The sequence below is a fragment of the Alosa alosa genome, chromosome 18 (assembly GCF_017589495.1).
Source record: "Alosa alosa isolate M-15738 ecotype Scorff River chromosome 18, AALO_Geno_1.1, whole genome shotgun sequence".
Lineage (NCBI taxonomy): Eukaryota > Metazoa > Chordata > Actinopteri > Clupeiformes > Clupeidae > Alosa > Alosa alosa.
The window spans coordinates 10,983,159-11,009,786 of record NC_063206.1 but is presented as its reverse complement, the minus strand read 5'-3'; the positions used below and the strand labels follow the sequence as shown (position 1 = coordinate 11,009,786).

Sequence of the window (26,628 nt, the reverse complement as noted above, 5' to 3'; positions counted from 1 at the left end):
GGGTTCTGAATGAGATGCATAAATGTATGCAGATGGAGCATGAGAAATGGTAATATTTTACCCAATAGTATGAACAACTGGCTCCATTTAAATGCAATTTCATGAACAAGGCTCAGTGACCTTTCCTGTACATAACTGAAAAGGCCAGCCCTCTCTTCGGGTTGGAGTGTGTGTGTGTGTGTGTGTGTGTGTGTGTGTGTGTGTGTGTGTGTGCGCGCAATATGGGTCCTGCTGATATTTTACTGCAGCGCATGAGCATTTTTGGGGTCAGACAAACACTATCAAAAAGCATCAGCTTGTGCCTGCACTGACGTCTGAGTGAAGTGTGTGACTGTCAACGCCGCACGCGACTGAGGGCTTTGGAGGACTACGGAGGAGGCACAGAGAGCGAGAAAGAGGGAGGAGGGGGAGAGAGAGAGAGAGAGAGAGAGAGAGAGAGAGAGAGAGAGAGAGAGAGAGAGAGAGAGAGAGAGAGAGAGAGAGAGAGGTGGTTGTGAGTCAGACAGGCTGCCTCCTCGGCCATGATTCAGCCCACCCTGCTGCGGGGTGCAGGGCACGTCCGTCCAATCCCATTAGCGATCGGCCTCCGCTGTGTTAAAGCACCACTGGAGGGGAGACTGCTTCCTCTTTGAGCTTCCCCCGCCATCACCCACTCCTTTGTCTCTCTCTCTCCCTCTCTCTCTCTCCCTCCCTCTCTCTCTCTCTCTCCTTCACTTCCTCTTTCTTAAAAGCTACTGACTATTTTACTCTCAGAGCCTATACTACCTCTGACTACCTTTCCTAGGTATGTTTGTGGCCTGCAGCAAAATGCAAAGATGAGAAAAGGAAAGTAGTAAAGATATCCAAAATACTATGCTTCTGTTTTTTTCCCATTTTAAAGCTGAACCATTTATTATCAAGTACAAGTATATCAAACGGAGGAAAACAAATAAGGTAATAAGAAAAAAAGGTCATGAATCGCACAGAAAGAAAATGGTTGCCTGCAGCAGGCATTACTTCACTTTACAGTACAGAGGATTGACTCCAAACCAGGGATTTATCCTACAGGATATTCTTTTTTTTTTACAGTTTTAACTGCAAAGTTTTTAAGTTTTTCCTTTTTAATGCAATAACAGTTCTGCGTTCAAAGGCATTTTAGAGGCATGTCTGTTGTAGTGGGCTTGGCTCATAAAGTGCTAAGTTCCCCATTCTCCTGTTGATCCAGCCATATGTCAATCAGCCCTTTAGCTCTTGTGATTGGCTAAGCTGGGGTTTAAGAGGCGGGAGATAAGGAGCAGATAGGGAAATATGGGGGAAGTAAGTCCCCCTCGGGAGTCCCAGACTTGTGCCGAGCACCACCACCAGCGGTCAGCACTCTCAGAGCCAGTGGAAGGTGCGCCCCACCAGCTTGTAGAAGCTGCGGTTGTGCGGGCGGAAGTAGGCGCGTAGCTGGCGCAGCACAGTGCCGTTGACCGGCGGGTGTGGGCGGCCCTTGGACTCATGCAGGCAGCGTTCCCGCCCGTCGCTGCGGATGCAGTAGAAGCCCTTGGTCTGGTTGAAGTAGAAGTTGGAGGCAGCGATGCGCGGCGGCAGCTCCAAGAATCGCTCCACGCGCCGCAGCTCGGGCAGCGGGTCGCGCACCAGCGTGTCGCCGTCCACCAGGTGGATCTGCTCCAGCGGGAAGTGGCGCAGCCAGTTGCGCATGTGCAGGTGGTAGAGGCTGCGCTGGATGGCCTTGTAGCGCGTGTTGAGCGCGCCGCCGCGCACCAGGAGCTCCTCGATGGGACGCACGGGCTTGCGCGCCTCCAGGCGGTTGAAGTAGACCTGCGTGTAGTCGGAGACCACGCGCTCGGCCGGGTCGCGCAGGATGAGCAGCAGCTTGATGGAGGCGTTCATGGCGCAGATGCGCTCGGGCGCCAGCGCTGACGTGAAGTAGCCCGGCGTCTTCTCCACCGTGATCTGGTGCGGGTATGAGTAGGGCATGAGGCCGCGGTACCAGTCGAAGCCGCGCGCGTAGTTCTCGTCCCAGTCGAAGAAGTGCACCTCGGTGGCGGCGGCGGCCACCGACGGGTGGATGTCCAGCATCTCCAGCAGAGCCCGCGTGCCGCCCTTGCGCACGCCGATGATGATGCTGTGCGGCATCCGCTGGCTGGTACCTGGCGGGGGGGCCATGGAGGGACCGACTGCCGTCCCGTTAGCCCGCAGGGGGTCAGCGGGGTCCAGATCGGACGCCGGCACGAACTCCGGAGGGGCGGCGAACGTCTGGAACACCAGCAGGAGCAGTGATCCGAGCCGGCCAGCCATGGATGGAGAGAGAGAGAGGCTGGGGGTCAGAACAGACAACAGCGGTAGTGGAGCGTGACTGGACCGAGCGGCTCACTGGCTGTGGCGAGGGGGGGTGAGGGGTGTATGGAGGTGGGGTGGGGGACTGGAGTGTATCAGACGATAAGCAAAAGAGTCTTTACAGGGATCAAAGCTGGCAGTCAGGCAGGGAGCTCAGAGCCGTTGTCACTGGCAGCCACTGAGGCTGGAGAGGAGGAGGATGAGGAGGGGCATCCATCGGTCCACAGCAACCCTGTGAAAACAACAATACACAAACAAATGCAGTCAGATGGGAGATGACTAGATGGCTGAATGCTCATTCTTACATCCAAAAGGGATGCATGTTGAGAATGAGGGAAAACACCAGGCTAGTTGGTATTTGAGACATTCACAAGTGTGTTGAAGAGGATCAATGTACATTAAAAATAGATAGCAAAACATTCCGATTTATTGACATACACATTGACTTATATAAATGAAGAATTCAGGGAGTAAATGCTATGTTTAGAGGTTTAAAAAAAGACATAAAACACATATTCATATGTGTATGACTGTGCAATACTACAGAAATATTGACTTATTTATCAACCATATGGTGTCCTTGCAATATTGCTATTGGCCTTTGGTCATCCTGTTTTTCACCTATGCAGTTCCCACACACTGCAAGTTAGCTGTTTCTATTTTCTGCCACTGCCATTTACAGCATTTCAATCTCATATTGCAGACAGTGCTCTTAAGCCCCATCAGTGATTCCGTCTATATTGACCCAGCATGTACGAAAATAGGGACAGGAATAAACAGGGATGGTGCATTTCCAGAAGAAGGCAGACAGGTCACTCTACATCACTGAGATGGGTCACCATCTCCCCTTTAGATCAATAGACTTTGCATCTGCTCATGAGTTTTTTGCAGAAAGGAAAGCTCTCTATTTAAATGCGAAGAGACACTGTTTTTCATAAACTTTGCTTTGACAGCTTTAGTTTAGATATAAGATATTAAAAAGTTGCTATGATAGGGGAGACAGTGACAGAGAAAAGTATTGGGCCATGTGAGAGCATTCCATACAGAGTGCTTCAAAAGAATCTCAGCCAATTTCTCCGAAAAACATAATTCCAGTGTCTTTCGTTTAAGTCTCGTCGTGTCCTACAACTAATCGACCTTCTGTGAGCCAGACAAAACAGGCTGCTTAGCCTAGTCAAAATACAAGCTGAAAAGGTCACTTTCACCGAACGTTGTTTTGTTATTTTTCTTCTGTTCTCCTCAAACTGATTAAAACACAACCTCCGTCACGTCTTTCAACCCGCCAGACAGCAGCTACCCAGTCGACCACGTCAACACACCCACACGCTCAGTGGCCTCAGCATTAAGTCCATCTTCCATGATTTCAGACGCAGGGGTGGGGGGAATAGATCATTAGGAGCTCACAGCCCTACTACCGTTTCTCCATCAAAACCCACTGTCAGCTAGTGCAAGATTTGGTTGGGTTTGTCCCAGAGTCCATTGATTTTGACCCGCGAATAGTGCGTCTTCACTCAGAGCACAATCGAGTGCTAGACTGGTGTGATTAATCAGTCCCACCTGTCCGTCTCATCTCATTATCACCAGCTATGTGGGGAAACTCACTTTTTTCTCACGGCCTGGTTAATGGTAAAAGACTTATGGAACTGCCGATGTTTACAAAAAGTGTGATTTTCTTTACGGGAAAAAGGAATTCCTGTTAGATATTAATGCATCCTGATAGTAGAAAGCAATGGTGGTGAGGCCTGGTAAGAGTTCACAAAGACTGATAACCTCGCTAGTAGCAGCAGGTAGATTCTGAAATGGACCCATCAAAGCAGATGAACATGAATGTCACTGGTCATCTGCGCACAAAGCTCTCATCCACCATCCATGTCCAGGGTTAGAGCTCAAACTACTCCATCGCTCCAAGCAGGAGCGTTGGCTGTGGCAGCACTTTAAGCGTGGTGTCCATGCCACTCTCCTGCTACTGTTGCTCTGGCCAGGAGTGACACCTGCCTCCGTGTTCTAAAGCGAGGAAACATGTGATCTGGGAATGGGGGTGCCCCCAGGGGTGTTTGATGGGCGGTAGGAATTTGTGGTGACAGGCCGGCCCGTGGAGCTGCCAGTCAGCCCGGGGACGACTGCCAGTTCGGATGCCAATGGGGCGGACACGGCGGACAAGATTGTGTCGCCTCCAATTCCCTTCAACCTGCCTCCACTCAGGCGTTCTGTCACCTGGAAAGTGACATTGTTTAGCACGTCTTCTATAACTCTCCTCTCTAAAAGCTTTCAATTTCTCTTCTTCATTGCATCTCTAACTTACTTAGAGGAGCGCACACGCACACACAGACACACACACACACACAAACTTTCTAAACCACTCTTTCAGTGCTCCCCTCCTCCTCCCGGACTTTCACTACCTGATGGCTTTCCTGAGGACCACTTCTTGCCCCTCTCTGTCGCCCCTCCACGCCCAGTGCTTCTTTGTTCCTCCATCTCCTTTGTTTGGACTCCCCCATTGTGTCTCTCTCCATCTGTCCATCTCAATCTCCTCTGCTCTCTCTGGCCCAGAAGGTCCTGTTCACCCAGGGCTGATGCGCAAGTGAGTACTTTCTAATGAAATCCAACATTAACCTTATAAAAAAAGGGAGAACTGTTTCCAATATTCAAGAGGAAATTGGAACTTCACCCTCGACAGCCTCTTACATGGCAAGTAATTAAGTCCTCTCTGGCCACTCACTCTCAGGCCCCGGATAAGGAGTTCAGTTCGGTTAGTTTGGCCTCCAGTGTGTTTGAAATCAGCGGCCCACTGAGAGACAGCCGAGATCCCATCTTACCCCTCACCACGTCTCATCTTTTCTCATCTCTCCTCTCTTCATTTCATTTCATAGGCAGGCAGACAGTTGTGCAATTAAAAGGGAAAAAAAAAAAACTCTTGGAAAATAAATAAATAAATGCAACTCTTCAAAAATCCATGAAAAGACTCACGCTAGGCTTCCCGGACAAAAGCAAATGATTTGATGTCTGAGGAAGTGAGCTCTCCGCCAGGCTCTCTGGTGGCTTCTCAGGTTTATTGTCTCTACTCAAACACACATTTTAATTTGTGTACGGGGGAGGGGAAGAGAGTGACCCAGCAGGTATCGCAGACATGACCGAGCAGGGCTGAGTCTCATTTAGAGGTCTTCATCATGAAGGCTATTACCGCAGAGCAGCTGGTCATTACAAACCACCATTTACACATGTTTAAAAACAACATTTAACTAGGGTTTCATTAGGGCATATTTTATTTGCCATTAAGTGTGTGTGTGTGTGTGTGTGTGTGTGTGTGTGTGTAGTATTGTAGTAGTGTTCATTAATGATGTAGGGTCAGCTGCTCTGTTCACCCCAGTACCAAATTATTTCAGAGGGGTTGTGTGCATCTTCTTTGAAAAACATACGGTCAAAGTATGTCATGCCTAACAGGCTGTTTTAGGTTTGTGTACATAATGCAAATGAAAGTTTCAGTGTGTGTAGATAGACAGACAGACAGACAGACAGACAGACAGACAGAGAGAGAGAGAGAGAGAGAGATGGAGACAGAGAGAAAGGGAGGTGAGTGTGATGATGAATTATGGGGGCTCTCAGAGTGGCCCTTCCATTCCCCACTGCCCCAGTTCCCTCACTGGGCACCAGTAATGACCACTGCACCAGCACCAGGTCAGGCTCAGAGTCCACTATCCAAACTCCCTCTGCGCCCCCCCCCCCCTCGACCCCCATCTCCCTTTCTCATCGTTACTCATCTTGCTCTTCTGTCCATTTCTCTCAGCGTCCTCAACCTCTTACCCTTTCTGTCTTTATCCAACACTTCCATCACTTTTTCTCCATTTCTGTTTTTTTCCTCTCCTGCTCGTTTTGTTCACCATCTCATTGCTCGTCTTTGTCATTCTATCCACTTCATCTTCCATCTGCCATCTCACTGATCCTCCGATACTCAATTTTTCATTCACCTTGCAATCCATATTCCCCTAACTCACCCCACCCCACCCCACCTCCTGCCTCTCTCCCTCACGGGGAAACAGTGTTATTGGTACCGTCTGTCGTCATGGTTACATTTTGTTCTCTTCTCTCCAAAACGCCTACACTGCATCTTTTCAATACTTTGTCCATTCCTTTAAGATACCAACAGAGTGGGCATCAAACTTATTATTATTCTTCCACATCCTGACCGACCACATAACCGACGCAATTACTACCCACCAAGAGAACCATAAAGTGCAGCTGTACATAATTTTACTTTGAGACACAAATAATGGCACAATTCAACCAGTGGAGAGGGCAATCCAACCCCCCTGAAGAGTATGGCGTCAAAGCTCTTGACTCACGCTGAAATATGACCGTGTCCAACCAAAAATAAATATGGATTTGTTTCTTCTTTTCAAACCTCATTCTATGAGTTCTATAAGTTAAGGCCCAGACTAACTAAATATTTGACAATACAAAATGAGAAAACAATGAGGGAAAAAAACGAGAAGCAGATGAACTCAATAGGCATCCTCTGATTTTGTTCTACTGCTAAATAATTCCCGGCAGACCTGGTAGAGGATCATCTTGTTTATTTGTTGTTAATTATTTCATTCAAATGAAAAGATATAATGTCCGCAACACTGCTTTTGACTCCCATATATTTAATATACAAAAGGCAACGTTTCGACCCTGCTGGGTCTTCTTCAAGGAAATGGTGGACACATTTGATGAAGGGATATATAGTATGTAGGCCTTACAATCAGCTGACCTACCAAGGGATGTCAACTGGTATGATTGGGTCTAATTATTTCATTCACACATGCCTTTTGAAATCAGACCCACACAGGTTATGTTCATGATCAATTTCATTTAACCATAATCTAACATGAATGTCAACCAGACATCTAACATTAATGTCAGATCCATAAATGTAGGACAACAAGTCTAAAAGGCAGGCAGGCCTAGAGCATATTGTGTCTGTGATTGACAGATGCTCCAGTAAAGATATTATTAAATATTATGGCCATTTATTGGGGGAAATAGATTATTCCTCAAGTGGCAGCAGCTCATCTGAAATAGATTTTGTTTGGGATTTGAACATCCAGCTCATGATGAAAGATCGCAAACAGCATGCAGGTTACAGCCATCTACATTGCAATTGGACATCACAGTCCAGCGTGTGCTCTAAAGAGAACAGCTTCTCCTGATAGAAAATAATAGAGGATTGTAAGAAAGACAATTCACATCAAAACATGAATGATCAAGCTCTGCCTGTCAAATGACCTTATTTGCATGGTTAGAAAGAGAGACTTTTTCTGTTGGTTGGGTGGGGATCCTAATGTAGAGAGTTCTCTGTTTTATTTGCTACCGGAAGAAAAATCATGCAAATGCAAGAATTGTGGCCTATTAAATTGCAAGCCAGCCAACATTCACCCCTGACCTTGAGAACAGAGTCCATGTGTGGATTTGCTCGGAGCCGTGGTAGGGATCGAGGACAGCTTGTCTTTACTGATTGCATTTCAGGCCTTTACCAAAACAATTGGATTACCCATACCTGCAGTGCTCCCTGGTGGTTTATTCAATGCCAACAAAAAAATGCATTTACAATTTTGCATTCTATAATCCAAAGTGACTTACCATGCCCTGCAGGTAAATATTTCACCCATATGCTGTCCTTGGGTGCCACATCCATGACTTTGGTGTTACTGTCACACACCCTGCTTTGCCAGCAGAATAACCGGATCACAAACACGAACACAAAAATACCACCTGCTTTTTTGTATGAAGATTGAAGATGCCATTCAAGTAGAAAGGGCTTACAGTAATAGCAGCATGGCGGTGACAACTGACGGAGCGTGCCCTCGCTGTTTGCAATTGACAAAAGGCGACTTGAATCATTGGTGGTCACAGACATCAGGAAGAAAGGATGCTACAAGGTCTATTTCTGGAGCCGGTAAGATGATAACCTAATCCACACCCACATGCCAGCAGAGGCCGTCATTAGGAAGTGAACATGAAGGGATTGTGTGTGTGTGTGTGTGTGTGTGTGTGTGTGTGTGTGTGTGTGTGCATGTCTGTGTGTGTGTGTGCGCACCTCTTTCTGCGTGTGTGCGAGTCTGTGCGAGTCTGTGTGTGTGTGTGAGTGAGTGAGTGAGTGAGTGAGTGAGTGAGTGAGTGAGTGAGTGAGTGAGTGAGTGTGAGAGAGAGAGGAAGTGATGGAGGTAGAGAGAGAAATGGGGGAGAAAGAAAAGCCTGGATTGTTAATATTCTCTTTATTGGAACAAAGATCCCACGACACATTACAAAGTAGCATTAAAAAACAAGGGGAGAGCATGAAGCTGTGGGTAGAGAGGGAGAGAGAGAGAGAGAGAGAGAGAGAGAGAGAGAGAGAGAGAGAGAGAGAGAGAGAGAGACTCAGGTGGAGAACGATGGAGAAGTAGGGACCCAGTCAGAGAGAGAGTCGGAGAGAAAAAGGAAATACTGCCAAAAAGAGTGTTACACTGTAAACAGAAATAAATAGAGGGAAGAAGGGATAGAGAAAGGGAGAGAGAGAGAGAGAGAGAGGGAGAGGGCAAGAAAGAAGAGACTATTACTTTATCATGCATCCCACTCGCAGTCACACGCTCAGGCGCTAATTGTGCTGTTTAAAGCCTAATCTAAACCGCTCAGTGGTTATGGCTGTGGATAGCTTTCTGTCAATCTTGCAAAAGGCATGTCAGCACAAAAGCATCTTCTCCAATTAGATATGCTTCACCAGTCATCTGTGCCGTTCAGCATTGTAAAAGTGTTCGTCTGTGATTGCCAACTGTGATTGCAAGTGTGTGTGTGGGTGTGTGGTGCTGGGGCAAGGTATGAAAAAGTAAGGCGTGCCGACACTTTAAGTGTGTGCCCTTGAATGTGTGTATATGTGAGTGTGAGTGGGTTTATATTACCTGTGCCACGGTGTGCTGGCTCAGTTGTCTGCCACTGTGTGTTTGCCAACAGTTTCAGCTGTCACTGCATACAGGTGGGTGATACACACTTATGGTGGTGTGACAATGCATTTGTTGAGATTGTGGGAAAAGTGCTGAATGGGTGTAGTCATCCATCCTTCCATCCATCCATCCACTCACTCATTCACTGAGTGTCGTGATGAATACAAGAAATGTTATTTTGTCTGGGAGTCACTGCACTAACCAGCATCCTTCCCTAAATAAACCAAATACATCGAGCTGAAAAGTGAACTACTGAGAGGAACAAGGGGAGCCATCTGTCAAAAATCCCAAACTGCCTCCATCACACATATCTGGGCCACCAATGCCCGACTTAGAAACATGGCTGTGGGGAACACAGGCAATAGATGGCTCGGTTCCACCGAGGGACGGCCAATCATGTCGCGACAGCACAGGAGACCCGAGAAGTCATCGCACACTTTTCGTTACAGTTTTCGTGTCCCTGCAATTGGCAGGGGATCTGGGATTAGATAGATAGATAGATAGATAGATAGATACTTAGGCTGAAGATGTTGATGAAGATGTTGATTAAAAAAAGTCGAGGTAGCATTTGATTGACACATACACAGGCTCTCCCATATCCTCATTGAGAAATGGTCTACATAGTGGAATAGGAAAGACTACAACAGGGAGATGAGGTGCAGAATAAGTATGTGGTCCAACAAATGACTCCCTGCAAACAAGAAAATAAATAAATATTCCATCTAATTGCCTTTTTAACTAAGCAGCACCTCATCACCTAATTAGACATGGTTTGTAGCACTTACTCGCAGCGATTCTTTGACTCACCTGTTTGAAAGTAAACAATCTGACTTTTAGGCAGGTCGTCTCAGAGTCACTGACAAGCGGTAATTAGGTCCCTGCTCAGCAGAAGACCAGCCAGACATCTCTCCCCCTATAATTAAAACAAATGCACTCACGCTCTCCTCTTTCCATTTATCTCCCTCTCTCCAACTCGCATATCCATCTCTATCTCTAGGCTAGCTACATCTCTATCTCTAGGCTAGCTACATCTCTATCTCTCTTTTTATCCCTTGCTTCACTCGTTTCCCTCCTACCTTTATTTCCCTCCCCATACTGTTGTTACTTTCTCTTTCTCACTCTTTTTTCTCCCTCTCTCCCCCGGTATGCTGAAATACACATACATTATGGATGAATTGCTTTGTCAGACACAAAGCTGCAGTCGCCTTGATGAGCAATGGGCCGATGTTAAAAGTTTGATGAGGGCCATCAGACTGTTTAATGAGAGAATGATGGTACATCCGGTTTAGCACCCATCCATCCAGTCCACAGCAGGAGGAAGACAAGGGGGACAACAGGCTTGCATTGCTGAGGTCCCTTAATGCACAGCCAAAGTGCCACAGCTCATAGAGAGACACCACTATAATTATACTAACATAATAACATATATTATTAATAATAATATATAATAATGCACTCTTGTCCTTGATGACTGTGACAGGGGTCTGGGATAAGAACAAGTGTGGCGCTTTATTTATTTATTTGTTTTGGACAATTATGACCTTGAGGAAGAAGAAAAAGAAACATTTTTCTTTGAAACGCTACAGCACAGAGAATGCTGCCATATGATCGGCTGAATGGACACATTTTCACTCTTCCATTGGCTCCTACACACAGCACTCCGGAGAGAGAGAGAGAGAGAGAGAGAGAGAGAGAGAGAGAGAGAGAGAGAGAGAGAGAGAGAGAGAGAGAGAGAGAGAGAGAGAGAGAGAGAGAGAGAAGTGTCAGCTTTCTTTGGTTGTCCCGACGATGCTTTCACAGCTTGAGTTTACCTGCGGCTTATGAGCTGGGCTGCGTTCCTAAATGGCATCCAAACCCTGTGCTGGACCGGGCCCAGATCTCCACGCTACCTGGACAAACCACTGTGGTAAATAAGTGCTCGACAAATGTGGCAGAAATAGCCTGGGTTTGCAGAGGGGCCGTCTGTGCGGACTAAAATCCTGCCAAATAATGGGAAGGCAGCACTAATCCATTTGGGAACCACCACAACAATCAAGTCACCAGCTCCAAATCTGCCTCTCCCCAGACATTGAGGGACTTCGAGGCATGAAGAAAAAACAACAAACAAATTCCAATCCTTTCTAAATTATTCTGGCGCAAACAAGTTAGGGGAAGGGGCTGAGAGGAAAATAAAGAAAATCGGCTTCTCGATACCAGAGAAGAGAGATGAGAGATGTTTGCGTGCATTCTTTCATTAAATTCAGCCTTTAGTTAACACATCAAGGTAATATCCACAAATCAATTAATGAATGATAATTATTTGCCAATGATACTTATCAGTTATTATTATATAATTACACAACTACTAATTGACCAATCAATTGTGCACATAAAGCATTGTGACAGCTTTATTGCAATATGACAAACATTCCCAAAAACCTCCAAAAAGATGTCCATCCCTGCCTGCAAATTTCTCATTTCTGTACCCATCATGCACTGATGGGAGGTGGTGGCGTTAAGGACACTCGTCTAGCAGATGCCATCAAGAAATGCTAACATCTCCTAATGCATCTGTAAGATTTCCAATCTCACACATTGGAGGGTAATATGTTTTCATTTAGCCCACATACCAGTTGCTACATTACATCCAGACATCTGTTACAGAGCGGTAGGCACGGTAAGCTCGGGCTGAGGGTGAACCTTCGCTGCCACTTGTGTAATTTTATGCTTGCAAACTAAACAGAGCGCAGGGGGCACGCTTATCTATAATGACAATCTGGTTTTCATATGGTTCCACCCAGGCTACGGCAGCGGAGATGGAGGGCAGGGAGGAGGACAAGAGACAGAGATGGAGATGGATAGAGAGAAAGAGAGAGAAAGAGAGAAGAGAGAGAGAACGAGAGAGAGAAAGAGAGAGTAGAGAAAACTTATGAAAGTGGGAAAGGGAAGAACAGAATGTAAAATGTTACAAAGAGGGTCTGTGTGAAAGAACTAGGAGGGGACTAGAATGAGATGAAAAAAAACAAGAGAGGGAGACAGAGGAGAACCTGTGTGTGTGTGTGTGTGTGTGTGGCGCCAAATGTAACATGCCTTATTTCGTGGACAGAATTGACTTTTGTGTGACGAAATACATATATTCATTACGAAACCATGTTACATCGTAACGCCTTTTGTCCACGGAATGCACAAATTGGTTTGCATTGTGTCCACGAAACACTAAGACAGCACATCATTTCGTGGACGAAATTGACTGGTGGCCTTTTCCTTTCGTGGACATAATGCTGAATGCACTATTCACTGTCGTAGACGAAATGTTTGGTCAAAAGTAATTCTGTCTACGTAAATTCTGTCTACGTAAATACGGAATGCACCTACACCAGGGGTGGGCAACTAATTTCCCCAAGGGGCCACATGACAAACTGGGACTGTTGAGGAGGGCCGGACCCAAAATACCGAACTCAAGTCTGAACTCAATTCTGTTTAATTCTATTCTGTTCTTGTATAACATTAAGTAAATCATATGGTTTTGTTTACTAGTCGTAAGAGCAGATGAAAATGTGAGGGAGACAAAGGAAAAACAGCAATATTTAATCTATGTCCAGTATTTAATCCTCATTCTCGAAAATGATTTTTTGACATTGACATTTTTTTTTCAGTTTTCAAAGACTGATATAAAAAAGTACTACAATATCTATATAATTAGGCTAGGTCATGAAAATGTGAAGGAGTCCGTACAACCGATAGGCCTGTGCCACCATTTCATCAACACTCAGCAATATTTCATCATTAAATCATTACCATCATTAAATTAACTCTATGCAGAATTAGACTACGAAAATGTGGAGCAGACAATTATAGGCTGTCATTAGTTAATTAACATGCACAAAGAAAACTATTTTAAAAATGTAGGCTGTTTTTGCTTTAACTTTATACACATAACTGTGATTGGTCAACTCGCTCTGTGTGTTGAGCCGGCTGCTTCAAGCAACCTGTGGGTAGTAGCATCATACTAGTTCGCTAACATAAGCTTTGCAAATAAACTCAGACATATTTTGGTTACAATTCTGGGGTTATCCGATTGTAAACTGTCTATCTGCCAGTAACGTTTTGAAATGAACACCATATCGCCAACGAGCAGCAGTAGGAGTTCGTTCTAACAACCTTTCGCGGTGGTGAGCGACGAGACATAAGAGACACAAAACTTTGAAAGTTTTACGCCCGGCGTAAAGGCAACTGCATTGTGTCGACGCAGAAGCATAAATTCACCAGCACATCAGTGAGGGTGTTTACGTCGTATGCATCCACGCACAAATGTATGGGCGTACAAATAGCAGTCGCTTTCAAAATAAAAACAACGATATTGATTTGCAAGCATTATCTCTATGCTAGGCTCTTGACTATTGTTCTTTCACGGACCTTACACGGGCCGGATGTGGCCCGCGGGCCGTATGTTGCCCATGTATGACCTACACGCATCATTCTGTGCATCCTATTTCAATTTCGTCCACAGAAGTATTGTGTTGTGTTACAGAAGGCATTCCGTCCACGCAGTAGTAACTTAACAACTTACGAAATGCATTCAGTGGATTGCCAATCACACTGCCGTTGCAAAGCCTCTGAATGCAGCCAGCTGTCCCGTTTACCGGCAATGCTACAGCGGACTTAAGCTGGACTTAAGATGTCAGCTCGTGGAGAAAAGTTGCAATACATTTCACGCAGCTCTGTGAATAACGGGAGGCGCGAGTGCCACTTCTAAATGGGACCCACTGGCTAATTCATTCCGCAAACTGCTGACTCACGAAATGTATTTTAGCAGGTTACAAAACTGATTTTGTGATTCTTTTATGCATTTCGTCCACGTAATGAAATGATCCTGACACATAATTCATTCCGTAAACTGCTGACTCACGAAATGTATTGTAGCAGGTCACAAAATTGATTTCGTGATTCTGTTATGCATTTCGTCCACGTAATGAAATTATCGTGACACATAATTAATTTCGTAAACTGCTGACTCACAAAATCTATTGTACGAGATTCTATTATGTATTTCGTCCACAGAATGAAAGCATATGTCACTGAATGCATTTCGTAAGTTATTAAGTTACTATTGCCTGGACGGAATGCCTTCTGTAACACAATACTTTTGTGGACGAAAATGAAATGGGATTCACAGAATGATGCGTGTAGGTGCATTCCGTATTTATGTAGACACAATTACTTTTGACCAAAAAAAGAGAGTTTATTTCGTCTACGACAGTGAATAGTGCATTCAGCATTATGTCCACGAAAGGAAAAGGCCACCAGTCAATTTTGTCCACGAAATGATGTGCTGTCTTAGTGTTTCGTGGACACAATGCAAACCAATTTGTGCATTCCGTGGACAAAAGGCGTTACGATGTAACATGGTTTCGTAATGAATATATGTATTTCGTCACACAAAAGTCATTCTGTCCACGAAATAAGGCATGTTACATTTGGCGCCCCATATGTGTGTGTGTGTGTGTCTGTGTGCATAGGTTTGTCATTAGGGGTCTCAGGATAGTTGGCTTTACAAAAGCAAGGGCAAAGCAGATAGAGATAGAGAGATAGAGAGATAGAGAGATAGATAGATAGATAGATAGATAGATAGATTTATTGATCCCCAAGGGGAAATTCAGGGGGTCTCAGTAGCATACAGACATCACACACACAACATGCACTTACAGCAGAAATGGTAAATATATAAATAGCGCTCAATATCCTCCATTATTGGATATATACTCTTTTGATATACTCTTTTGATTAAAATTTGGTCTCTGCATTTATCCCAATCCGTGAATTAGTGAAACACACTCAGCACACAGTGAGGTAAAGCACACACTAATCCCGGAGCAGTGCGCTGCCTGCAACAACAGCGGCGCTCAGGGAGCAGTGAGGGGTTAGGTGCCTTGCTCAAGGGCACTTCAGCCATGCCTACTGGTCGAGGTTCGAACCGGCAACACTCCGGTTACAAGTCCGAAGTGCTAACCAGCAGGCCACGGCTGCCCCAAATTCACCATATATGGAGAAGAAGGTGTTGTGTGTATCCATAAATCTGCTGTTTGAGATAGTCATCAGACCCACATTGGTGGATCATGCCTTAGTAATGTTCTGTATCTGTAACATTTATGTCCTTTTGTACATTTATTATGAATTGCAGACATAAATAAAGTAGTTAAAATGTGTCTGTGTGTGTGTGTGTTTGTGTTGCCATGAGGATTGCACACTGTAGCTCGTTCATCTGATGGTGAGTTACCTACAGTCTGTTTCATCATCAAATTACTCACAGCGCTGTGGACAACCCCCCCACACACACACACACACAGACCCCTTCAACCCCACAACCTCCGTCGGCATGCTCGGACGCCCTCTCCGCCAGCTGCCTGCCAATCTGTGACACCCGGCCTGTCACGCATTTACATAAATGCGGGGAGATAACTGCCAGACCTAATTTCCTCCACAAAAACCTGTTTTTAGCAGAACACTGGCCCTGAGGGCATCACATCATAGCCAGCCACAAGAACCTGTGTTTCATCAACAGGAGAACACCGACTCGCTTTATCCCCAGTCTCCCACAGCAAGGTGAGAGGCAAGGTTTTAAATGTATGGTTATTATTAGGGCTGTCAAAATAACTGATTAATTTCGATTAATTAATTTGAGAAAAAATAACTGATTAAAAAAAAGTAACGCAGATTAATCGATTTATGACCGTTGACCCCGAGCCGTTGTAGTCAGTAACCATTAGACTGTAAAATGAAGGAGAGAGAAGAAAATGTGCTGCCTAGATCATTGATTGGAACATTTACTTTTAAAAAACGGCTTGATGGTGTTGATAAAATAAATTGTTGATTAAAATAGTCCTCTGCAATGTATGTGATAAAAAAAACTTCTTCCCGAAGCACTTTTTAATTTATTTCCTCAGCATATTATGTCATATCATAGATTATTATGCCCATTATTAAAATAATAATAAAAGAGTTTTTGAACTTTAATGTCACTAATGCTGATTATTCAATGATTCATTTGAATTTAAATATTTAAAATACTTTCACAGCAGAAATCATATATGCGATTAATTTAGATTAATTAATCACAGAGTATGTAATTAATTAGATTATTTTTTTTAATCGATTGACAGCCCTAGTTATTATGCATTCCTTCATGGGCTATGTAATATCAAACAAGGTCAAATTGAAGATCAAGTGTCAGGTTTGCCAGAATCACAGGAAGCATAAAGTTCTCCAAATATCTGCTGTAGCACGGAACTGTGGGTGGGGAAAGGCTTGAGTAATTATATGTGATCATCCCCAAGCCGCAGAAAAAATAGCAATTAGAGGCTAGTAATTGGGTGAAAAATAGCAGAATGGAGAGTGCGGAAGTGGCAAAGTCAATGTCAAAATTTTCTGTTCGGAGTCTTGAGTGAATGTCAAAGTACCCTTCAAAACATGACAGGCTAAAAAAAAATATATATATATATATATATATATATATATATATATATATATATATATATATATATATATATATATAGCTCATCTTAACAGCCGGGACATGAAAGAATGGTATTTGTCCGAGAGCAACATGAAACAGCTCTTCATATCACAACTGCTCCATCAGTCAGAAAGTGGGAGGGGAGGGGAGGGGGACGAAATTGTTAATAATTTCAAAAGTGAAACGGGGGCCTTATCGGAAGGAATGTGGTATTTATCAGGAGATCCTCCCTGCCTGGCAGCTTTCATCTTCACACACTTGTTTCTACACCGTCATGAATAAGTCATGGCGGCTTAACTTTTTTGGCGTCCTTAAGCGAATCATCGGTCGAGCCGTTTGCCTGGCCCCCATAAACCAGCGTGAATTATGGGAGATAAGAGGCACTGGAGGTCGCCTGCCCCAATAACTCTTCTCACTGGGGCTTGTTGTGTTGGCTTTTTACAAGTGAACACCCACAGCAGATGAATGCCTAATTAGCGTCATCCGTGGAAAAAACTATGAGGCGGAAAGAGTGAATGTGGCTCAGTGTTGAGAGGAGATATATGTGGGAGAGCAGCTAGTAGGGGGTTCCATCACTCCACTCTCCCACAACAAGGCTGATGAATTTGAAATGGCAACATTTCTTAGCCTAAGAAAAAATTAGATTCTGTTTTGTTTTTGTCTTAAGTGGTGCAGTGCCTTTAGTGTGTGTGTATATATACACACACTTTGAGAGAAGTATTTTGAAAGAGGATCAGTTGCAGATTTGTTTTTGACTACTTGCTTCATATGTCGCATAGGCACAACAAAGTCCTGTGGTAGCCAAACATGCAATCGTGACAGCCAACGCTGAGGGAGATATTACAACAGACTCTTTGGTCTAACATGTAAAGTCAATACTTAAGATATCCATAGAAAGACAGGAAGATTAAACTCTGAAGGAATTACAATTTGTATTGAAGCATCTCAGCTCAGGCGCAACATTTGAAACTAGTTCAACTTTTAATTAGGCATGCAGACATGTTTAAAGAGCCTCTCAGATAATGACAGTCTCATATTCCCCATTGAGAAAGCAGGCATCCAGGATTTAATTAATCGTTTTCTTTGGTTGGGAGATGTGATCCCGTCCTTGATTGCATTATTTGAAATCCAAATACCATGATTATTTTCTATTTAACAGCCACAAATTAGCAAGAGCATCGCTAATCCCTCCATTAATGTAATAGATCATACCGGAATGCCGAGGTCAGGTAGGTTACCAATGAAGGTTTAGAAAAAGAGAGGACTGTCAGATATTAAAAGGCTCTATCCTGAAATACACAACAGTGGGCAACAGAGGTCAGGTGTAGTGAATACGAGTTCTACGTGTTGAACAAACTCGATGCCACAAGAGACTGCCAGTTTATTTTCAGCACAAGCTGATCCATGCAAGCGTGTGTCAATACAACAATATATCTGATATTTATTCTAGGGGAAAGCAACCTGTCTGAATCTGTCTAAGCCTCCGCTGTTGTTTTCCTGTCTGTTCTTGGTAAAGCCTCTGATACACAAGAAGAAGATTGGTGTAACACTGGATTTTGCAGTACTCTGGGTGTCCAAACAAAACCTGGCGTTTCTGTAGGAAGAAGGTGATCAGTGTAGGAAATGCAAGAAGGTTTTTCATAGCTTACCGATGCAAATATAAGGGCTTTTACCAAGTAAGGACTGAATAAGATATTTAACCTCATCATGCATATTATGCCCTTCTGAAAAAGTCACTTCATTAACACAGGTCCCTATTTATAGAGATAGCCTGGCGTTGCATAAAGGTCAAGTTCTCTCCGCTTGCTTGTTGCCAGTACGGTGTAAATGATTAAGATCTGCAAAGAACTATAAACTGTGTGCTATGAGCAAAGTCTATAGTTCCCTGGATAGAGATTTGCCTTGACACAAGTATAACCATGTACAACATGTGAAAAAATACCGATAATGTTAGCCATTTCAGATAGTTTTATACATCTTCAATTGTATTAATCAGTTCAATTAATTACTGAATAGTTTAAACGAGTAAAGGTCCCCAGTCTCTGGTGCGAACAGAGAAAAGTAGCATAATAGGTGGCGTACAGATGCAGGTGGTAGGGGTTGGCTTCCCTTACTGAAGATCACCCCAGGGGCCACAGAGGCCTGGGCTTGCACACGTTACAATTTCCCAATCCGACTGTCCTTCTCTCTCCATTTTTTCCCTGTCTCTACTATCTGACTCAAGGCTGAAAAAAAGAACAGACAAATTTAAAATATGGGCTAGATTAAGGCTGGATCACAAGCATGAGATAAGTTGGTGGCATTTTTACATTACAGCTTATTTGCAATAGAAACTGGATGCATATGCTTTGGCCAGAACCTTTCTGTTCAGTTAGTGTTAGTATATACACATTTTAAAGCCTGACAAACTTGAGTGCTGGATATGTTTCTGTGTACTTAATCATGTGACATATTTTATTGGAATTATCAGAATCATTGCTGTGTCAACCAAAGCAAATACTACATGCCAGCTGAGAAAAACAGGCAGAAGAGTAGTCTATTAACTCTCCTACTCATCTAGATTTTCTCCATCGATTAAAAAACATTTATTCCATCACCTTGCATTGTGAATACCATTGGTATTGGAGCTTGCAATGTCATACGAGTACTATACAGGTAAGTGGCAATAATTCCCAACTATGCCGCATGGAGCTACACACATTATGCAAGCTCTGATCATACATTTATGCAAGATGTGAAAAAATATATGCTCCCTGAGCAACAATACAAGAAATGAGCACGAGTCTCAGAAGGCAAGCACACATCATACAACACTGAAGCTATGTGTGGGAAAGACAGGTTTCAATACATAATAAATAGCAGACAACACCAGAGAAGAGTTAAAACTGCTCATCAAGGGAGCGGGGGATAGAAGCTGGAAAGTAAGAAAGAAGAAAAAAGAATAACCGAGAAAGAAGAGAGAGTGATGGAGAGAGAGAGCAAAAGAAAGAAAGAGATTCACGTTGTACACTAATGTCTCAATTTGAGGCGCAATGCCAAACTGCCATGTGCACATTTGTAATCTGCCAACACTCATAAGCACCATTTGTGTGAAATGCGCTTCATTTCTCATCTGTGGTCCCTGGTGGATCTTGCTCAGAGTTCCTGGCTTGTGAGGGTTAGTGGCAGCGAGAGGACGCGTGTTTAAACAGCCTGCACACTGAGTCACATTCCCTTTTTGGCAGAGTGCAGTTTGCACGGCTGGGAGCTGAGACAGCTCTCCACTGCGAAGGCACCAGCTGACGTGAAGGGGAAAAAAGAGAAAATGCTGAACTCCCACCTCCCAAAATCAGGTCCCTTCAAGCAGAAGTGTGAAGCTTAACCAGAGCCTGGAAGAGAGGTATCACATGATCAGTAGGTTACTACTCACACAGAGATGTGTGTATAATAATTCTAAAGATATTAAAGACATATGGGTTCAGTTAATAGATTACTGAACAATGGAACACCATGTACAGTACCATGAGCCAAGAAAAGTAACAACAGCAGTAGGACAGTTTTTTTCCCCCTCTTTACATCCAGGATTTCTGAATTAAAATCGTTTACAATGTTTAGCATGAAGAATGAATATTTGATCTGGGTTAATGGAGTTAATGATAATGAAGTTAATGTTAATTGCACATAATCCACTATTTATGTTCAGCACGGCATTCAATCACTAGAAAGGAGACGTAATATAAAGTCTAACTGATGCTCTCTGTTGCAAAAGCCTCACAATTAGTGACAGTCTTGCTGGGTAAAGGGTATAAGCAAAAGGATCGAGACATTACAATTCTGAAAATAAAGACAGACATATACTGTAACTCCTGCATATTATCTCAATTGACGAGTTGACTTGTATATGAGAAGAAAATCTCCGGGATGGGAATTCAGTAGAAGATAATTACCGGTAAACAGATTAAATTTAAATGCATCAACACAATGTGACCTATAAGTCACTTGTATTGTCAGCCACAGTCAAAGAGTCACTACAGAAGACATAAAAAATGTGGACACATTCTGAATTCCTACCACCAGCCGGTATTATTCGAAGCCTTCTTATTTAGCTTTTTAAATGGGGAATGCTGTAAGCAGTCAGAATGCAATTTTGTTCAGAAACTGATTCAATCAATACCTTCATTACTACTTTGAAACTTTCAACTTTCTTTTCTAAATGACATGTTAACCAGCTAAACATTTTCTGATTTTTTTTTCCATTTTTGCAATGATTCTAATGAGCACAGTTTGTGACAGTAGGCCTACAATCAAGAATCGACACAGTACACATGGATTCAGTGTGGCAATGAATCTAAGATTCAGTCATACATGGAGGAATGCTCATTACCAGACCGATTCTATCTATTAGGGCCAATCTCCGTGGCTCAGTCAGCGCTTAGCCGCGATAAGCTCCAAATTGACGACTAACTTTTGTAATCCCGCTCTCACTCCCGAGAATGGGACGCCCCCAGCCCCTTGTCCCGTGCAGTAGCCATGCGCCGGGCGAGCGAGTGAGGGAGCTCGGTGGTATTATCGGCGCGGGGTGGGGGGGGGGGGTATTGAGAGCCCTGAAGTAAATGAAGCAGCGTTATCGGCGGCTATGGCAAGCGAGCGGATAATGAAGGCGCTTCGAGAGACAAGGGGAGAGCTCCGCTTTAATAATGAACCAAAATGGGCCTCTCCTCTGCATAGTGGCGCTTTTAATACAGACTTCCACAATCCCTGCTGCTCCTTGCCGCCAACTCAGCGCCGTTATCATGGCGAAGGAGAGAAATTAACATGCGGGAATGAGCGACTATCATTGTATATTGGACCATATTAAGAATTAATCGGACATTAACTGACTCATTTCTTCATACTTAACTCTGGCTGACAAAGTAATGGTTTATTTTTCAGGCGATGGGAATAGCTCCAAGGAGTTCAGGCCTAGTTTGAACATGTGGGACTGAGGACCAGCAATGTTTTCAGCACAGTCAACACCATTCTTTTAAGGGTAAGGCTATTTGCACCCCTGGTACAATTAGCAGTATATACTATTCGTACCCTGGTGCAATTAGAAGTGAATGCTATTCATACCCCAGTGCACACAGCAATGTGTAATACCCCGTCTGGTACAAATATCAATGTATGCAATTCGTACCCCGGTGCACACAGCAATGTGTTCTATTAATACCCTGTCTGGTACAAATATCAGTGTATGCTATTTGCACCCCTGTGCATTTACTCTGGCATATTGATCACAAAATGTAATTTTTTTTTAAAAATGAGCAACATGGTTTTGTTGTTATGTCACAGGCTGTGAATAGCTCAGCTGTGTAATAGACACTCTGAATAAGGTATGCTGTTTGCAGCACTGCTTAATTAGAAGTGAATGCTATTTGTACCCTGGTGTATATAGTAATGTATGCTATTTACACCCGAGTGCGTTAACTAACTTGTTGCAATCAGAACGTCCATTTCAGAACTGATTTCTTGTTCAAATTGCGAGCCTTCTCTGCAGAGATGTTGGTACACATGCGCACTCACTCTGCCAAAACGCTTTTTGCGGGAATCAAACCCCGGTCTCCCACGTACTAATACATGCCATTAACCACTGTACTATTGACTTCCACGTCAAAATGAGTGTTTGCAGGTAAATTTATATTTCACAGGCCTGAGCGTCATAATCACGAAATTTCTGTTAACTAACAAACTGATGGTTGTATGTGTTCACTGAACAAAGATTATGAAAATAAAAAACATGTAAAACTTAATTTGAACAGATATTAGTGCCGAAACCTTTCCGAATTCTTCACTTTCTTCTGACGAAAAAACGAATGTCCGCCATATTTTTTGTGCACGCGAGCAACGTGTTTTTGTTGTTATGTCACAGGGTGTGAATAGCTCAGCTGTGTGGCCAAGGCTATGCGTACCAGGGGTGTAAATAGACACCCCTACATTTTTACCTCTCTAACAACGTTCTTCTGAGAACCACAAGTTCTTAGCCTATTCAGAAGAGTCAGGTTTATGGTGACATTTGCTGTTTATAAATAAATTAGATAATCCAGATCAGCCATCAATAAAACTTTTAACAGTTGCATTTTGCAGAGTGCATCACCTCTTGCCATTAGCTTAATGTAGAGATTATTCATGACAATCTAATTCATTTAATGGCAAGTTCAATGTATGACACTGATCTGCATACTTTGCTCATAAAAGCAGTGCACTGACTCTGTCCCTTCTTATCACCTTGTCAAAGGAACGGATGCCCTCATTATCTAAAAATCTCCTTAGAGGATCAAGATCCATTAGATTGGCCCTCATTTCAATGGAATCCATTTAAAAAGAAACCAACTTGACAGAACAGGGGCATATTTCACAAACATAAGAACGTGAAGAAGTCTTCTGTACAGGGGAAGAAGTCAAATGCACTCCAAAAGTTTGATGGAATGGGCAAAGGGGCATTGTCATTCACTCATTCATTCGTTCATTCAATATCACTCACTCACTGTTTTTCACAAGGGAAATGAAAGAAAAATTAGACATGAAAAAGAAGAATGAAGAGAGAAGGCCCCATGACATGTACAAAACAAATTCCTGAAATAAGGAGCATTATTCATTAGGACAGATGTCATCCATCAAAATATTACAACAAACGTCCTGCACGCACACATGCGCGAGCGAGCACACATACACACACACACACACACACACACACAGTGACAATCTAATGCCTCCCTTATGAATAATTTTGTCCTCATCAACTGAGATGATGAATCCTTCTCATAATGCAAGGAAATTGTGCTGTCTAGTTTGCACCTATGAATCCCAACTTTAAAAAAACGAGGAGTAGCATGAAATCTATCCGGAATTAGGTGTCAGCATACCTTCACACCCCTTCCTCCATACAGATCACCCCTCCCCCCTTCCCTTTGCCATCCTATTATTTCACGACAGCAAGTTGACGAGAACAAAGAGCGAGTTTTCGTCGATCCGTACCATGCAGACAAGCCTCATCAGAACCTCTGTCGATTTCTGCCTTCTCCAGGCACAGTTTCTCCTGGCAAACCCATGTTTTAATTCCCCTTAGAGGGTGGAAGGAGGTGTGTGTGTGTGTGTGTGTGTGTGTGTGTGTGTGTGGTGCTGATAAAGATGAGAGGTGACAGAATCGAACGCTCTTTTTTCCTCCCAGGCCTTCACAGTTTAACATGTATGTAGGCAGGTCTCGCAGGTTCAGCGCTCGTTCATCTCTTCTTCCAGGATTTCAGAGTTGGAAAATGTGTGAGGCTCTTTTTCAAGCAGGCTTTGTTGGTGGAGGGATTGAGTGGGGGGCAGACTGAGGAAAAAGGCCCGCCAAACTCATGAATCATTGAGTCGGGTGCACATATGCAAATCCGGACATTAGCCTACTTATGCCCTCGTGCTATAATATAGCAGTGACTTATAAATCATGAATGAATACAACACACGAGAAAGGAAAAGAACCACTGGCAGAGAGGCCGCAGGCTTCTCTTCTCAAACACATGCATACACATCACCTCGTGGCCCCCACTTCTTCAGGGTACCATTAGGAAAAGGAGGCAGCACAGAAACCCCATGCTTAGAGACTCACACGTAAGAATTCTCTCGACTGCAACAGGGCACATGGTCATTTCAACCCAGTCAGGATGTTCCACATTTGGCCTACTTGTGTGGTTTGTCATGGAACCACGAATTCTTTTATCCAACATGAGAGCTGATCACAGATCTGTCCGAACCAACTTGGAAATTGTACTCGCTATGACAGAGAATGTGCCGCACTTTTTAATAATTGATTTGTGACCTCGTTTTTGCGTTGAATACTCATAACCTGTGACAGCAAATTATATGATGGGGAAAGACTTTAATTGTTCCTCATTATCAAAGAGCCCGAAGCTAGACATGAATGCAAAGGTCAGCTAAGGATTCATCTGCTTGGATAAGGGGGCAGTACAGGCCTCATTCTATTAAAAAAAAAAAAAAACTGTCATTTTTCCTCAGTAAACGTTGCTTAGCTTCTGTGATTACAGGAAGGGGACACTTGTAGAGCACAACCGAATCATCTGTGCTTTCAGTTTAGACAAAGCCTGAGAGTTGACTCCTGCCATATTGTTAGCTGTCTAGAGCATTTCCTGATGGAAATGCATGCAAATAAGCAAATGGAATTTAAATGTCAGAAAAGATGTATGCATTGCCATGAATCATGGGATTTGAGTAAACATGTAACCAGCTGGAGCCTCCTACTGCTCGCTTACCTCACCAAAAATCACCATTCTTCAGACGCACACCTTTAAAGAACTTGAGCTCATTTAAATGGCTACTATCTAAGTCACGGCTGTAACAGGAGAATATTAATTAACTCCAGATATTAGGGCCTGGAAAATTTAATCTGGCACACATTACTGCTGGAAGTGTGGGAGCTTTCATGATAGCTTCTCAACCTCCTGAGGGAGAATCTCAACATTTTTTTCTTCATTATTTCACTCTCCGGAAAAAAAAAGGCTGAATACATTTACATGACTTAAAATTGGGCCTTTGCTTCTACAGTTTTTCCCTTTTTTCCTTTCTAATTCTACTTACACCATCTCATAAAATATGAATACCATTCCCATGTTGTTTCTTGCTGGAATAAAATTTGAAAGAGACTGACAAAAAAAAACTGATGCTGAGATGAAATACAAATCTGAGAATATTTCCTGATTATTTCCATGACACATAGGCATGGTAAAAATATATGTAATCAAAAAGCATACTTTAATAATATGTTACATACATTCTCTTTCTCTCTGCCACTGCCTACAAGCTAGCTATGAATCAACTGTAGTTAAGGTACGACCAACCAAGCACTGTCTTTCATGAGCTATGAATTTCTTGAATTTCCCCTGGGGATCAATAAAGTATCTATCTATCTATCTATCTATCTATCTATCTATCTATCTATCTATCTATCTATCTATCTATCTATCTATCTATCTATCTATCTATCTATCTATCTATCTATCTATCTATCTATCTATCTATCTATCTATCTATCTATCTATCTATCTATCTATCTATCTATCTATCTGATTTCCAGTGGCCGCAGTGTATTGCCTTTTTTGTCTGTGCAAGGCAGCACCACAAACCAAACTCTTCGACATTCTGCCCACTTCCTTCATACTTCCCCAGTCAAATCTCTCTCTAAATAGAGTGGCTCGTCTGCCTCCATGAGCCATTCATTCACGCTAGCCACTCAAGTGTGAAAATAATGAGAGCAGCCTGCCTGGCCGCTGTTCTTTCCATCTCACCTTTCCCCAAGCCTCAGGTCTCCTCTGCACTACACCAGCAGGAGAGGTGGGGTCACCCCACCACCACCCCCAATCCACCCTTCCTACGTCCGGGTCGCGCCGAGCATCAGAGGAGGCTCTGCTCAGTGTCTTGTCTGTGCTGTGTAATCTGGTGTAATAGCTCTCGTCAAAGCAATCAGCTCAGCTGTGGAGGCAGCCACGGTGCAGCTGCGAGCAGGCTGAGTAAGCCACCATCACTCTTCCCAGCGGTATGCTCAGCCAGCCCAAGCCCATTCCAGTGCAGTGAGCTGCCTTGAGCTTTTAATAACTTGTATCCTCCAGCACACTGTTAATAGTTGTGGTGAAATTATGGTTTCATAAGTAGGAGGTGCAGTGCCATGCCTTGCTCGTTTGCCAGAGGATAAGTAGGTTCAGTAGGAGCCCCATGCAGTAATGATTTAGACCACTACAAACATTTACAGTAATTTTCTGTAGTGGTGATTGAGGACTGCATTTGCTGGTGCTATTTTCTATTCTCTTCATTACTTGGCCCGGAAAGCAAATGTCCAGCGCAATGAAT

The 26,628-nt window shown here is 43.5% G+C and overlaps 1 protein-coding gene across 4 annotated transcripts in view; it reads right to left on the bottom strand.

Annotated features, from left to right (window-relative positions):
- Positions 1 to 856: 856 nt before the first annotated feature.
- hs3st1l1 (heparan sulfate (glucosamine) 3-O-sulfotransferase 1-like1) overlaps positions 857 to 26,628 on the bottom strand; it is a 45,129-nt gene continuing 19,357 nt past the window's right edge. For 3 of the 4 annotated variants that reach the window (XM_048268962.1, XM_048268959.1, XM_048268961.1), the window contains one exon: positions 857 to 2,554. In XM_048268962.1, coding sequence (XP_048124919.1) covers positions 1,357 to 2,283 — 927 coding nt within the window. In that variant the 5' untranslated portion in view covers positions 2,284 to 2,554 and the 3' untranslated portion in view covers positions 857 to 1,356. The remainder of the gene's footprint in view (positions 2,555 to 26,628) is intronic. The other variant, XM_048268960.1, reaches the window with a different exon arrangement.